Source organism: Melanaphis sacchari, unplaced genomic scaffold, assembly GCF_002803265.2.
Source record: "Melanaphis sacchari strain LSU unplaced genomic scaffold, SCAv2.0 Contig310_pilon_pilon, whole genome shotgun sequence".
In the NCBI taxonomy this organism is placed as follows: Eukaryota; Metazoa; Arthropoda; class Insecta; order Hemiptera; family Aphididae; genus Melanaphis; species Melanaphis sacchari.
The window spans coordinates 174,788-192,160 of record NW_020271184.1 but is presented as its reverse complement, the minus strand read 5'-3'; the positions used below and the strand labels follow the sequence as shown (position 1 = coordinate 192,160).

The 17,373-nt window shown below is 24.6% G+C and overlaps 1 protein-coding gene and 1 long non-coding RNA gene across 2 annotated transcripts; both read left to right on the top strand.

Annotated features, from left to right (window-relative positions):
• The first annotated feature begins 5,605 nt into the window (after positions 1-5,605).
• On the top strand, positions 5,606-12,252 carry LOC112596235 (zinc finger MYND domain-containing protein 11-like). Its single transcript, XM_025341744.1, has 13 exons — positions 5,606-5,920; positions 7,677-7,788; positions 7,845-7,996; positions 8,057-8,181; positions 8,246-8,407; positions 8,481-8,573; positions 8,650-8,816; positions 8,884-8,999; positions 9,158-9,354; positions 9,417-9,533; positions 9,686-10,402; positions 11,098-11,226; positions 11,707-12,252. The coding sequence occupies exons 2-13, from the start codon at positions 7,778-7,780 to the stop codon at positions 11,827-11,829; spliced, it is 2,109 nt and encodes a 702-aa protein (XP_025197529.1). The 5' UTR covers positions 5,606-5,920; positions 7,677-7,777; the 3' UTR covers positions 11,830-12,252.
• Positions 12,253-15,117: 2,865 nt separating this feature from the next.
• On the top strand, positions 15,118-16,398 carry LOC112596239. The gene is made up of 3 exons (XR_003114752.1): positions 15,118-15,150; positions 15,321-15,535; positions 15,716-16,398. It is a non-coding gene; the product is annotated as an uncharacterized LOC112596239 (long non-coding RNA).
• The last annotated feature ends 975 nt before the right edge of the window (positions 16,399-17,373 follow it).

Here is a 17,373-nt window from a genome sequence, read left to right as displayed (position 1 = left end):
TACAAATCCTATACAAATGCAAACAATTTTTTATGACTAAAATTAGTTGTAATTTATAGTTTAAATTTAAAAAAAATAATTATTAGATTCATATACTTGGTAACTTACATTATATTTTTAAAATAATCACGATTTCAATTTATTTAAGTTGTGTTTTTAAATAACAACTTTTATATTAAATGTATTGATTCCTCAATAAGTTAAATCACTAGTTAATTGTTTAGTTGAATGTATTTGTTGATTATCCAAACAATTTATTATTATTTGTTGTAATAGTTAACTCAATCAATTTGATTAAATATTTTCCGTGATAAATAATGATTTTTAAGCAATTTCTTAGAAAATTTGAAGTATGTTATATAAACTATATGGTGTGAATATATTTTTAGAACATGAAAAAGTGCAGATAATGCTGTATAGATACTTGATGTTTAGATAAATGTACAAATACCTGAAAACTATGCTTAATCAATAAAGTATAGAATTTACAACTACTGTTTGTAAATATCAGAAATTTGGAGTTTTACTAATTAATCTCATTTAGCATCAACAATTGATAAAAGAAAATTAAAAAATAACTTAGTTATTTTTTTTTTTTTATAGTTGAATGTGTCTTAATCATCAATAATATTACATTTATATGTGCTAACATATAAGTATAATTTGAACATCATCAATATTATAATTTATAAATCATTTTATATTTGTTTTTAATAGGTAGATATGTTTTTATTTTTTATAAAATAAGTTAAAATTAAATATGTTGAACAAATTTTAAATGCTAAATTAAATTTAGCTATACTCAATTTGTAAATTTTCCGTTTAAGAGTATTTTTTAATTTAAATATGATAATTTTTTAATTCTAAGATAAACCATTTCACACTTGTAAAATTCAGAACTGGGTTTCTATAATCATACAGGGTTTGACTATACTAATTTGTATATCTAAGAATTTAGTATGATTTATCAGTAATAGTAAAGTAATTTTAATTTTAATTTAATCACAAGAAAATATTACATTTTATAAAAATAAATTTATATATTGAATTGTTTTTTAATCAGAATACATTTATGAAAGAATTGCAGAGTACAACTTTAGTGCCTTCTACAAAAAATTAAATGTAATCTATGTTTGAAAATAAGTAATGTTCCAACATTCCAAGTCATCCAAAATTTAGGGTAACTTAGAACAACTACAGGTCCTGATTTAACAATTCACGGGCCTCGTACAATTTAAAATGTTAGGCCCCTAAATCAGTAATTCTTAAATTGGTAAGCATATTAGTAGTGGTACCCAAAAGACTACATAGTGGTATGCAAAAGGCCACATGGTAGTAAAACCGAAAATTAAAAATAAATATTTTACTTGTGTTTGAATTAGTTAATATAATATTATTTATAAAATAATTACGATTATTTACCAGATACCTATTTCATCTCTAATATCAAACCTACAAATCAAATGGTTCTCATTGAAAAATTGTTATTTTTATTCATATTTTATTTTAAAAAACTAATAAATATATACCTAACAATTATATTGTACTTTTTGTTTCCTCATTATTTAAAATCAAAATCAGTCAACTTATATCGGCTTTATCACTAAGTATATATTTTCAAGTTATATCTTTTAAATTTTAAAAATCAATTATTCCAAAAAAAAAACTATATTTAATTACAAAAGCTCCTCTCTATGTTACGAACCAAACGTTAAACACCGACTTAAAAGTAGGTACCAACTGTCTTAAAAACTGCTTCTAAGTCCTATAAACATTAACACAACTCTGAACTTAGGTACTTCTTGAACATCCAAACATTTTAGCAAAAAATCTTTCCAATCAAACCATAGAAAATTCTCCAAAAAGATTGAAAAGGAAATGGGTTCGGGTTGTGACCTACCACTTGACTAACTTCAAGTATATTTATAAATCGCTAGTGAACAACTTCTCCACCCACGTACCTGCCAGCTATCCATTATATAAACATATAATCTCACTCATGTAGTCATGCACTCAAATTGTATAGATAGTAAGAAAAAAATAAAATAAAAATAATAATATTATGATTTTTGATATTGCTATTGTTATAATAAAGTAAAGTAATTTCTTTTACTAATAATAATAGTGTACCTAATACCTTAGATTAAAGTAATCCTTGACAAAAACATTACATCTGAAATTTTTTTAATATTGTGTGTTTAAAATATAATAATAATATACCTACATGAAAGTTTTATATTCTTATGAATAATTAATTTGAACTAAAAAAATAATATGTAATTTTGTCCAAATTCGAATTAAAATCTTTATAAACAAATTATGCTTGTATGTTTTTTAAATTTTTGGTTTTAATGTAAAGTACTAATGAGGAACTTAGTTTTTAATTTTTTAGCCTTAAGCATAAAACTTGTATATTTTATAAATTTTAAACTGTAAACATTCATAAATTTGTTAAAATTTGAACTTAAAATGCATATAAAAATAAATTTTAAATATTCTTACATTTTTTTATGAACAATTTATGCAAGATTTTGTATTTAAGTTTTAAACTTTTGACCGAACAAAATCTTTTTTATAGACATTTATAAAAATATATCTAATAATAATTCAAATTTTAAATCACTAAAAATAACTCAAAAAGAGCTAAAACATTTTTAAAATTTTATCATGTATAGGAAATGATCATATAAATAGATATTTTAATACCTATTACCTTACTATAATACCTACAAACTTACGGTTATTATTTTTTTAATTTTATCAAAATATCGAAACCGTTTGGGGGATAAATACTTATTTTATTGGTTACATTGCACAATGTTGTAAGAATTTGAACTTCAATTAATAAAAAAAAAAATATTTGACTTTTGGATAGCTTTTTTTTACTATACCTTAGTTGAAAAACCGGAACAATTTTGTATTCAAGTTTTAAACATTTATTATAAGAAAAGATAAACAAAAGTCAAAAAGTTTATTTTGTACGTTTTTGAGGTTTTATGGATTTCATCAAAATTCTAAATTTAGTTGCTTATAAAAATGATTGTGACCTTATAGTTTATACTTCAAATAATTTTAAATTAGCATTTCATCAACTCATGAATCATGAGAAACCTCTAGTACTATATTTCAAACATCTTTAACCAAGGAGTAATTTTTTATCAATATTTATTGATAAAAATAAAATACAAAATTTAAAATATTTATTATGAATAATAATGATCTTATAAACATTAGGTGACATTTTATGTCCCTTTCTATGGTTATTTCTTATTCGTTTTCGAGTTTCTCAAAAAAAAAAAAAGAAAAATCAGTTTTACCAAAAACTGAATTTACGCAAAATGTTCGGCTTATCCCGGTTATTTTGAAAAATATTGGCAATTTCTTTTATACTCTTCTAAAATTCAAATTAAATTCGAGTCGTTGCTATTTAAAACTATTTATAACAAGGCTACCCAATTTATTTTGGAAGCGGGCAATGCGGGCTTTATTTTTAATTACTGTCGGGCCATCTTGTGAATAAGACTTATTTACACTTATAATTTTTCTTTCATTTTATACATAGTAGTTAAATAGATAGGTAGTTATTTAAATCAACCAAGATTTTAAATTGCACATGTTTTAATAATATCAAAAAAAAAAAAATAATAAACACCAGTGAGACCCATGAATACAAGGTTTACAGATAATATTGTAATAACGAGAAAAATAAGGCAAAATAGGTTAAAAATAATTAAGTTAAAAGTATAACAAAAAGGGGAGGAGATGTGGCCGGACTGACTTAAGGGACACAAGCCTTGTATATAAGTCCGGTATTAATAATTATTGAATATACTTGTTCTCGTGTTATTACCTTCCTCCTGTTCTTCGGAGGGCTCTCGAGATCGTGATTCGAGAATATGATCAAATCACCGTTACGCAAATTAGATGGGTAGTAAAACAACCTGTACTATCAATAAGTATTTTAGACACGCACCTTACCTGATTCATCGCAGTGAATACTTATAGTAGGTACGTTCCTCGGAGAAAGATGTGAGGTGACACAAATAATTACGATACGACTTAAGAAAAACTTAAGTTTAAATAAGAAAAAATAACTCTGATTTAACTTTTAAAAAAAGAAGTTCAACTGTCACTGCAGAATCTTGTGGGTTTGGTGTGTGGTGGTTTTTGGATAGAGCTCCTGCTCGCTCGTCTGGTGCGCCTGCACTCGTAACTTATCAGTGATCATGCACTCAATAGCTTGACTGGTGCTCATGTACTGATGAGAGAAGGCGACCTGGTTAGGCCAGCCAGACTTAACCATGAAAGGTTTCCGCGTTTTCTAAAGAAATATAATTTCTCCTAGGCGACAGAGACCCTCCTCATTGGACCATCCCTTATCTCTAGCGGCACACAAAACTGGGTCATACATTTTGTAGTTCATTGCCATAAATCATGTGTCAATTCCTTTGTGACCCTATAATATATTATATAAATCGTTTCTTTCATCAGTGGTGAAAAGATGTTTTAATCTGCGTGCAACATCTTGATCGTTAATTTATTTGTTTGAATTTTATGAATAGTAATATACAATGATGTGTGAGCATACCTATCATTACAATATATAAATTAAAAACCTTTTAAAAAGAAATTGTCTGAGTGATCATTGATGTATTAATACAGATATGCCTTAGTACAGCGATTCTCAACCTTTTAACTTCCAAGTACCACCCACACATCTAGAAAATTTTCACGTACCATTTAATTTAGAAAACTCTATTTTTTTCATTTTGCTTAAAAAAATGTACCTATAGAATATTAAAATGTACTAAATAAAAGTAAAATTAAGCATGTACAATTTGTTAAAACATAAATCGATCAAGCATTACATTATAGAGATTATCGTTTATCTAAATTTCTATCTTTAACGTGAGTAAAACCGACTATTTGGTTTAGTAATAAAATAAACGAAAAAATATTTTATGTATATTATGATAATATTTTATTTTATCATAAATATTTATTTTTCATTCAAATACCACCTTTGAGATTTCTGCGTACCACTAGTGAGTAGTGATACGCGTACCATAGATTGAGAAACGCTGCCTTAGTACTTAACTTACATAAATGGAAGTACCAGTTCAGTTTGCATAAATATTAAATTGTGTGCCCATTTTTTTTTTATTTAAAAATAAAATGAATCTATATATGTGATTCTAAATTCCTAGCGAGTGACGAAAATTAATAATGAATAGTAAGTTGATTATGTTAAGTTATGACCGGTGGCTCACTAATTACTACTTATGATAGTCAGTTGACAGTTTTATTAATTATTTTACTAATCAATCATCACTAACATATTAGCATGGTCAAATGTCTAATCAGTAGTCAGTATTAATTCGGTAATCACATCACTCGATCATTTTTGGCTCAGCAGAGTTTGCTCTGTGCCCTCTGTGGTCTTTGTGAAAATAGTTATAATTTATAAATGTTATAATACATTCTGCTATAAGAAGTCGACGGAAAGTAATTGGTCACACTGATGCGTTTGTGCTTTGACAATTGGTTGGACGAGTGGGTAGATTGTTTGATGGGAAAGAAGAGTGGAATCCCACCCAAAAACGGCAAAAACTAAACTCGACGTGCCCCCTTCCATATTCTATATCCCTTTCATTTTCGTTTTATGTTTGTAAACAATAATATTAATCACTGTTTTCGTTTATGCACTTTAATATTTTCCATTCACGTTTGTGTCCTGTGAGGTGTTTGGTTTTAACGAGTTCAGCGATGTCGTTTGCGTTCGAGTCTATTTCGTTTGTGACGTTCGGCTACCTACGTCGTCACCACAGAAATGCGTTTGCCGCCATTTTCGTGTGAGCTGATGATCACCGGACAACGGTCAACGGGCGCCAACTCCAGTCGATCTGACAAAACCATAAACGTAACATATTTACTTTTGATTTTTATATCTTTTCAATACCCACATGCTCATTAACGAGGTATTACTAGATAAAAGTACCAATTTATAGTAACATTTATGTTGTTTATACGACTATAATATGATCAGACCTTTTCTGTGAGCCCATACGATAACGTTTTTTTGTATCTCCAAATCTAACACAAGTTTTGAGTTACACAATGACTTTTATGCTCGTTAATAAAGTTAAGACGTCATTTATATTTTTACTGATATCTTTAGGTACTCAAATCTTTTGGTATTAAGCCATCTAGATATACCTATAATGTATATTTTGATCAACTAGATCAACTGTTTAGCATTTTATTAAACATATTTAATTTATTCTTCGTACCATGTATTTGAATTCAGTAAAGTTGACTTAACACCATCTCATTGATAGAATTATTATTTCTTAGAAGATGTATCTAAACCTTATCCTAGTACTTGTAATGTTTATATTTTTAAGAATTAATTTGAATAAAATCAAAGAATCCATTGTATCAAGTTGCGTATTAAGTGTTTTATAATAGGTCAGGTTAAGGATAAAAGTGCTATATAGATAGTATCAATTTAATATTGAGTACAAATTAACTAAGTAATCTAACACTTTAGACACCTACCTTTTATAAAAATAAAATTCACTTGTCACTATACATTTCTATAGAATGATTATCACTGACAGAATCAATATAAATATCATTAAGCATAATATATTTATTTTGTATTTGTTAACTATATCTTGATGCTTTTTTTAATATTTATAGAATTATTTAAAATACATTTTTATTGATTTATTTTATATTTTATTCTTAAAAATATTTTGTCTTAGTATTATCAATTATTGCATTATTATAACTATCTATGAGTATATTATACTATTTACGTATTAAATTTTTTATTTACTCATTAATAAGTATTATTATTGAATTTTGTATTGTTTATAATTCTATGAAGAGTATAAATGTGTTATACATTAGCTTAATAATTGATACAAGTTGTGACCTTCTTGTATCTTAATTTTGAAAAATCTATATATTAAAATAATAATACAAAACATTGCTTAATTGTTATTAGGTTATTATTTATTACTGTTACATGATTTCTTATAATATATAGGGTACATTTTTTTGGTTTTTATACAATATAATTACTGAACATAATTTATGTAGGTTTATAATAGTTAAATATTTCAACTTTAATTTTTTTTTTTTTAATATTTGAGAATTTTTCAAAGGTTACAGAATATTTTATAAATTGTGAAAATTGTATACTACCTATGTTTAGTTATATATTTTAATTTTGAGACCTATTTTACAATATTTTTTACTATATAATCATATATCAACAAATTTAATAATATAATAATTTTTATGATATATTAAATTTGTGTTCTTTTTTATTATCATTATTGGATTTTCTTTTTATATATTTTGCAAATAACGAGTTTGTCAAAAAAATTAAAAATTTGTAAATAAAGCATATTTTATTAATTGATTATTTTTGTATTTATTTTTTCATTCTAAAAATAATTTGTAAATGCATTTTTAGAGATTATTAGCGTCATATTTTAACTTTATTTAAAACTAAAAATCTGAACCTTGGTTGTAAAATATTAGATTATTCCCTATTGTTTTTAAAATGTCTATTTTACTTTTTAATATATATTTAAAACTTATTTATTTATTCTTTATTTTAAAGTTTAATACTTTCTATGTATTAATTTTATTTATTTTTTCAGATTGGGTTTAATTGGATATATATGATTTAGGAACAATCATTGTGTAATTAGAACAATAATTACAAATTTGACGAGTGTTGCTTAACTTGCATCATTTTAAAATGAATAAAAAGTATACACATTTTTTTCTTTGTCAATAACTGGTGTACTAATTGACATGGGTGATAGATTATTTATGGCAATGAGCCGCCGCCGTATATCATGCCCATTGGCTGTTCAACAGCTGTGGGATGCGGTGAAAGTGATACGTTTTCAAAGGCAGGTACCAGATATTGATCGCATCACAAAATATATGACCAAGGTCCACAATATGTCACCAGGTATGACATAGTCTTATTTAAAAATTTATTTTTCAAAACTAATTATTTTATATTTAACAGAGGAAGTAGGAAGACAATTAAATTATTGTGTACGTGATGGTCTTTTGATTTTAACTAAAAGAGTTGGTAATAAAGGTTCAAAAGCAGGAGTTGAAACTGAAGGATATAAACTTCCAGAAGAAAAAGTTTGCGACTTACTCTATTTGAATATATTGACATATTTTAATAATATGTTATGTTTTTCTTTAGGCTGATAAAGATAGTCATGATTGGTATTGTTTTCAATGTCATAGTGCTGGAGATGTTATAAGTTGTACATCTTGTTATCGAGTTTTCCATCTTTCATGTATTGAAAAAAAAGACTTGCCAGAAAATGATGTTAAGCATAAGTTTATCTGTAATATATGTAAAGTAAGTATTATTAAATAGTGTAGTAAATGATAATTATTGTTTAAAATTATATTAAATAACCTTATTCTTTTAGAATTGTGCTTCTACTAAAGAAGTTTGTAAAAAGATAAAAAAAAGTCAGCTTAATAGGCTTCTATATCATACTACTGGCAGATTAAAAGAAAAAGTAATTGTCCTCATGTATATTTTAAACTGATTATTTGGTATTTTATATTTCTAATAAATATATTTTTATTAATTAGATACCTTTACCATGGTCAGAACGTAAAATTGCCACTACAGCTCCATCTACATATGTTTCAGACAGACTTCAGTTTCAGAGTCAACTAAAAGGTAGTGATTTACATTTTAACATGAAATCTGCATTAAAGGACAAAGATCCTTGGAGGATAGATCTTCTTATTTTCAAGTAAATTTATATTGTACTCTCTTTGACTAAAATTTATGTTTTTAATATTTTTTAATAAACATTTTAGAATTATAGATCTCCAAATGATTGAAGATAAAGCTGATGATGATGAGTATAGAAATATTGAAGAGTTCCGAGCAGATATATTAACCTTTGTTCACAATATTATAATTTTTCATGGCGGTAAATTATAGCAATTTAAATTCTAATCTTTCTTTCATAAAACTTTAAATACCAAACACTTATAGACATGAAATAGTTTTCATACAAAAACTAAATTGAGATAGTATAATCATTTATATTAGTTTTTTCTTATGATATATTTTTTATTTGTATTTTAGTTCATAGCAGTTTAGCTGATTATGGCCGCTTAATGTTAAGGGATTGCAATCGAGATTTGGAGGAAATAATGAGATGCCGTTATTGTTACAAATATTCTATACAAAAAAATTCAAAATTTTGGTTTTGTAAACCCTGTAAACCTCCTCATGAACTAGTGTATGCAAAACAAGAAGATTTTCCATATTGGCCAGCAAAAGTATTTATAGTAAAATTAAGACTTATTTTTTAAAGTTATTTTATCTTAAAATAATATTTCAGGTTTTAAAAATTGAAGGTGATATGTATGAAGTAAGATTTTTTGGTAGTGAGCATCAGCTTGGAATTATTGACAAATCTCAAATACGACCAATATCGGTGAACATTCATACCTTGCAGGTTAATATCTAGAATTAATGATTTAATATATCTTAAAAATGTATTATCTACATTATTTACTAATCTGTAAAATTAAAAAATGTATTTATATTTAAGACTAATGTGGGTTACATATTTTTTTAACTATGTTAAATATGCACTTTTTTTTCTAGTCTCAGGGTCGTACTTCTCAATGGAACAAAGCATGTGAGGAATTGCGTCGCCATCAACTTCAACTGGACAAAGTTATATTTGGTCTTGCAGCACAATCATCATCTTCTTCATCTAGTTCGTCTTCAGAAGAAGAAGAAGAACCACCTAAAGTAGAAGCTTCACCCATTTTGAAACGTAATGAAAGGAGAAAAGTTAAAGAACAGAAAGCATCAATAAAAGCTGAGACAGATACCGAGGAATCAGAATCAAAAGAAGAAGTTAAACCTGTAAAAAGAAAACGAGGTAGGCCATTATCTCTAGAGAAAAAAATAAGTCCACCAAAAAAAGTTGTAAAGAAACCTTTACTAATTAAAAAAACCAGTCCTGAAAACATTGTAGAAAAAAGACCTAGAGGTAGACCTAGAAAAGTAAGTGAACCTATACACACAGATAACACTCCAGTTAAACATTTGAAAACTAAAGTTAAAAGTCCAAAAGAAAATATCAATGTGACTGAAGGAATTAAAACATCTAAAAGTGCATCACCATTAAAAACAAAATCTCCAGTTAAAGAAAATGAAGTAGATGAAAATATAACATCTACAACTGAAAGGTTAAAAGATCCAGATGTTGTTGAAGATGAAACAGTTAGTTCTTCATGTCAAGATTTAGTACGATCAGTTAAAGTACAAACAAAACCAATTAGTAAAAAACCACCTAAAAGCTACATAAATAAGGTTAGTTAAGTAATTAAATATATCTTTTATGTTATAGATACTTGTGTAGTATGCTATTTATTATAAAATATTACCTATCAAAAAACTGTATGCATGTAATATGCTACCTGTCGTAGGTATTATTATTTTATTTTATTACAGAATAGATGATAGTACTTTTAACTTGAGTCTTTAAATTAAATAATATATATTATTTTTACAGTATTATAACTATTAAACATTTTGACAATTTGTAAATATCTACAAAAACTCATGATTACCTACTTTTAAATATACTATTTTAATCTTTGTTGTGCCCTTTCGTCTTCCTGTATTTGTGTATGTGCATTTTTATTTATTATGCTATTCTTTTATCTTAAAAATATTAATGAATAAGTCAATGCTCAAAAATTAAGAAGCAATAAATTTGTTAGACCATTAACTAAAAGCATAATAGTGGTGATCCATTAATAAACAATACTACTTAGATGTTTTTTGGGATGATATTAAATAGTGTACAATGATATATACCAATATTATAAAATGCTTGACAATGATCATTATCAGTAATATATTTAGTAGGTTTTAATTTGATAAATTGTATTATAATTAATTGATTGATAGTAGTATAGCATACTACACTTGTAAAGTTTTTTAGTAGGTTGTATACTACACAAGTAAACTATTATATTCTAGAATGAAATTGTATGTTTTAGATTCGAGCTGAAATGGAAAGTGAAAAACGTAAAGCTATTGAACAATTAATTGAACAACATAAAGAGGAGATTGCGGTATTGCAAGAAAATCACAATATTGCACTATCTGAAGTGAAGAAAAAACAATGGGTAATTTTTTTTATCTTACAGTTGATACATTTTTTAAATTAGTCAACATTTTTTATGATTATTAATAAGTTAATAAATTATTTTAAAGAAAGAATAAAAATAATTTTTTGCTATCTATTTTCTATTTTTTCATAAAAAAAATTTATGTAATCATTTATTTTATGTTATAAATGGCTGTGCTATTAAATTTTGACATTAAAACATGATTATTATTGAATTTTACATTATTATTACATTTTTATGTGAATATTATATAGTAAAATGCATTTGGTAACAGTCAAATTAGAGAATAAAAATATATTAGATTTAACACTATCACATACTAGCTGTTGGTTCTTAACATTCAAATATTTCTTTTGGATAAACCATGGCTTTTAGTATAAAATGAAATTTCTTTTTCTCAATATATTATTTAATCAAGTATGCAGTACCCTCTGTTTTAGAATTACTAATTTTTATTCATAAAAATTATATTTTTAGTGTGTGAATTGTGAAAGTGAAGCTATTTACCATTGTTGTTGGAATACAGCATATTGTAGTCCTAAATGCCAACTAATTCATTGGAGTAGTGAACATAAAAGGCATTGTCGTCGAAAAAGATGATCTTAAGCTATTTATGGGAGTATTTTAACTAAAAAAATATTATTTTAGTTGAAACTCTGCCATGTACATATACATACGATATATTTATATTTAAAAATGTATTATTAGTTTATACTAATTAACTCAATATTTCTCTAAATTTGAGTAATTTATTTTATATTTAGTAATATAGTGTCTAATGTTAAACATTAACTAGAACAATATTACTTAAAAGTAACGTGATTTTTCAGAAACACATAAGTATTATTAAATTTACAATTTTTTATTAATTTATGTACTTTTGCTGATTGACTTTGTACCATTATTATGTATGTATTTGATTCATTCATTCATTACAGGGTGTACAGTAAAGAGTTGTCTAAATATTAATCAAATATTTAAAATATAATAAAAACATTAAAACAGTTGCCTCTTAAAATATTAGATGTATATTTGATTAATTTTTTTTGAAACTACATTTTTATGTTTTAATTTTACCTATTTTTTTTTCAAGCTAATCAGTAATTAATTATTTTTATATGAATTATTTTACAGTAGTTGCTTATTGGACTTGTAGTTAATTCACTCATTTTTTTTTTAGACTCAAACAAGCTGGCCAGTATGCTTGTATGTATACTAACTATATTCCTTCACTCATAGAGCACAACTCCCCACACAACCAATTATGATCTGTAGGACAAATTTTGGTCACCTTTGACAATTGCTCTCTTAGTGTGCGGGGTATACGAGTCTAATGTGTTTATGTGTATATAGGACAAATTAAAATGTTTTAATAGGTCAATTAATTCAATTACTTAATTACATAAATAACTAATAAATAGTTGCATTTTTAAATGAATTTATTGATTTGTCTATGATTTTTAAATACATGTATAATTATATACAATTTAGTGAATATAATACATTGCTAATAAATAAATAATAATACAAATGTATAAGTAAATTTTTCTATTTTACTTATATTTTTTTATTATTTCATATATACATTTATTAAATACATACATTATTATTCTTGACCCTTCACCTTATTGGCTCATTTGGTTAATGAACTCGGAATGTTCTGGTCCCAAATCAAGTCCAATAAGTGGCATTTACTGTATTTATTAAAATATATTTATAATTTTATAATATTTTTAATACTATGTAGAAAAAGTTAATTTGTTACAATTTTTATCTTCATTATATTAATTTAAATTTTCAAATATTAGTGTTAAGGAATGTATTGGATTATTAGTTTTTTTATATTGTTTTGTTGTCTTTTGTACATTTTTTTTAAGTTTATGAGTAATCAATATTCTAATTTGTTAAACAGACTTTTTTTACACATATTATTTTGTTTTATTATTATAATTTATAATTAGAAATTAGGTTTATATTATTCTAAAACGGTGCTTTAAAATTAGTTATTTAACATTGTTTATACAACTAAAGGGGTAATTCCATTTAAGCAAGTATAAATCAATATACACAACAATTATTTAGATTGTTTAAAGAGCTTTGAAAACTAAGTTTATAATTATAAGTTAATTGTATAATGTAAACAAATTAATATTAATTTAATCATAATTCACTAAGCTTGCTACTAAATAATAAAATAATAACAATTTTAAACTACTAAACAATTGTGAATAATTAGAAACATATAATTCTAATTAAGTTTTATTTTTACTTATTTAATTATTACTTCCAGTTTTCTCCATATTTTCACAATATTTTAGTTTGTACTAGTATATTACTATAATATTATATACTTGTATAAGTTGTATTTTAAGTATGTTTAAAATTTATCTAAGCAATATTTTAAAATTTTAGACTGTATATATTTCAACCCATTGCCACTAAATAAATGGGAGGAAATAATTAGATATTTTTATCATATAATTAGATAGGTTTATCATTAATCTTGAACTTGATAATATTCATAAAATAGTATAATATAATATATATTTTTTTACAATTCAATATTTATACCATGGTAGATATGTTTGATCTCAATACATTATTTATTTATTATTGTTTATATGTATTTATAATTAATCCATCCTTTAGTGTGTAGCATTTTTATTTGTATAAATATATAATGGCATAAATCATTTAATCATCAATCATATTTAAGTACCTACACTAGTAATATATTGGTGGAACAGTGTTGAATTAATGTTATTGTTATTTTAATCATAAATTATTGTTGGTGATTGTATTTATTGTACTGTAGATCCCAATTAAATAATATTTATCAGATTCATTAGATCTTATAATATTATTAGTATTTTGGAATCAATTGATTGGCGAGTGTCATAAATTTAAGATCAATATAATCAAATAAATAAAATGCAAATATTTGAGAATTATTATATTTAACATTAAGCTTGCATAATATATGAAGGTTTAAGCTTATATACATTCACATATTTTGTGTGTAAAAAATTGTATTGTTTATTATATTTCTAAAGTTGAATTAATTAATATTTTTTTGCATTTTTTATTAATTTATTTAGAATTATGAATACAATGGTGGGTTATGACTATAACATTTGGATTGGTCACTGACAGCTATTTCTTTAATCATGTACAAAAAGTATCAGATGTTTTTAGTTAATAATTTAGACTATAAAATCTTTGACACTCTTCTGAGAGAAAAAAAATGAAAATTCATTTTTACTTTTTTGAAGGAGTAAATCATTTATCAATTTAGCTTCTCGATTACCTTATTAAAAATCCTACAACTACAATAATGAAAAAAGATGAATAGTTGATAAATACATTGTTTTTCAGTTTACAATACTCTGTCTATACTATTTAGCTAGTCACACTTCCACAAATTCATCAACAATAGCAGAATTGTAAAATTATTTTTTTTTACTTGTTGAGCTTAAGGTTATGAGAGAAGAATATTTAAAGTGTATAATATTATAGTGCTGTAACCAGTTAGAGGTATTAATATCATAAAAGTAGAGGCATTTTATTTATGTTTTTTAGTTTCTTATAATAATCCTTAGATTAAAAGTTATTCATGGATTTATTGATAGAGAATTAGAGACAATGTTTATTTGTCCGACCGATATGTCTGATATTTTAGATTATGTAATAAAAAATTACATTTCGGAAGACGCATGATTTCCGCGTTGTGTGCGAATTCTGTTCTCAAAAATATAGATCGAAAGTAAAATTGCGGTTGGTAATCGATTATCTATATCCGATAAGAGCTTATCTAAATTATGGTTATTGGTCAGTCAGGACTAGGTAGTGAGTACTGACCAACGTTATATTTTTTAGTTTATGGCTTATGCCGTTTATGGTAAGACGTTGCCTAATGCCTAGGTATTAACTTTAATTTTAGAATTGTTGCTTTCGAAAATTTATAGTAAATAAGGAAAAATTTTTATTTTATTAATTAATTTTAAATTAAAATAATATCGTCTAAAAACAGGAGAAATGTCCTGCAGTTGTACTAATAAAAATTATAATGCAATATACTATACGTTATGCAGGCGAAGAAAGTACCTATGTTTTCAAGAACGACAAAAATTATCATACAACCAGAATACCAAATATAGTATTCAAATATTAAATAGACAAAAATAATAACTGTAAAAAGGAAGAATGATAAATAATCATTTTCGGAAATGTCAAGGAAAATAATTCATCATGAGATGGAGAAAGATGTTAATATTTTAATTCATTAACTGAGACTTGGTTCGCATTGGTAAATAAATAAAGATATTTTTTATTTTTTGAGTTTGAAATTTATCATAAATAATATAATATAATATTTATTAATTGTTATTTTTAAAATGTGTAATATCAGGTAAAATGCAAATAAAATAAATTTAAAATATATTAAATATTTAGATATCTATTTTAATATCAAACTATTCATTTTTAGGGAATGATATTAATCGTGCTTAATTACAACCAATATTAAAGTTGCTAAAATCCAAAATACACGGATGATAGCATGGCATGAACCTATATATGCATGACGTATCACATACATGACTATTTGAATCTGGACGAAATGATATCTACGAAAAAGGAAAATTTAGTAATATTAAATGATATAATAATAATATTTTCTTGCAGGAGTAATTTGAAATTCATGTGTAGTATTAAGACTATTTTGGTTGATGGCACTTCTAACTATTGTATGAAATTTTTACAGCATGTGTTAACAGTAATTGGCTTTAAAAATAACAAATATGTTCCTGTTGCACTTAGTTTATTAAAGGGTAAAAAGAAATTATTGTACAGAACTGTTACGTCTATGCTGAAAATAAATGGAAATTAATTTAATTTTTAAGCTACAACATTAAGTTTTCAATTTAAAAAAAGGAATTTTTCAAGTTGCAAGTAAAGGATTCCCAAACTTCATTATAATTGGATGTAGATTTAATTTTAGTCAAGGCTGCTGGAGAAAAAATGTAGGATAACAAGATTGACTATAGAGTACAAAAATAAGAAATATGAACTATATTGGTTATTATGTTATTTTTTCAACCACACCATGGACAGTTTTGGACAATAATTCTGTTTGATGGAAAAATAATGAAAGTGAAACTTTTAATTCTAAATTTAAATCTGAAAACCAAACATTACATTATAAAACATTCAAATTTTTAAAATGTGTCAAAAATATTCAGATTGATACATATTCATAAATTAAATTCAGTATATTTGGAAACTAATAATAACATTAAGAGCATTAGTTAGAAATTAATTTAAAGTAAATTCAAATAATATTTGAAAAAATAAATTGATTTACTGACATTTGTGAGATGTGTCATATAAACATGAACCAGTATAGTGATAAACATATTATTTTTATTTGTTAAATATGTGATTATTAATATTTAAAACATGATAATTGTATTTCTTGGCTGTAACTTACATTTTGTTTTTTATCTGTTTATATTCCAACTGCATCTTGGTATCAACCAATTTCTGACTTTACCCAAAAATGACTCTACTTTTAATGGAGGTGTTGAATTATTTAACAGTAATTCTTACTCTAAAATTACTAAGATATAGTTTTATTATTTGTATCATCTTTGTATTATCAAGTTTTTAATGTTTTAAAAGATATTCAAATATGAATTAATTCGATTAACAAATAAAAAAAGTAGTCGATTTATCACGTAATAATCCAAAATAAAAATAAAAATATTTCATTAAAATTGTATGAATAATGTTAAACCATAAAATTAATAATGATTGATTATATTAAATAAATGGGTATGAAATAAAAAACTAAATAGTTTTAAATTTTAAATAATTTATTGTACCTATATATTTTTCAGATATGCATAAAAAAATTTTAAATAATACTATATACACTCACACACACACACACACACATATATATATATACCATACCTTTTTTATATGCACAAGAAATCCTGAAATTTTGGGTGGTTAAATCCCTCCAGTATAATATGTGTATGATATTGCTAAGTATAATTAAACAATAGTTTAACAATTAAGGACATATTATTGTATATAGATACTTATTAATTATTATAATATGTATTTAACAATATTTCTTTT

Coding starts and splice junctions, on each gene's coding strand:
- LOC112596235 (XM_025341744.1), top strand. Junction 8,182..8,245: donor ATAAACTTCCAGAAGAAAAA/GTTTGCGACTTA, acceptor GTTTTTCTTTAG/GCTGATAAAGATAGTCATGA. Junction 11,227..11,706: donor AAGTGAAGAAAAAACAATGG/GTAATTTTTTTT, acceptor TTATATTTTTAG/TGTGTGAATTGTGAAAGTGA.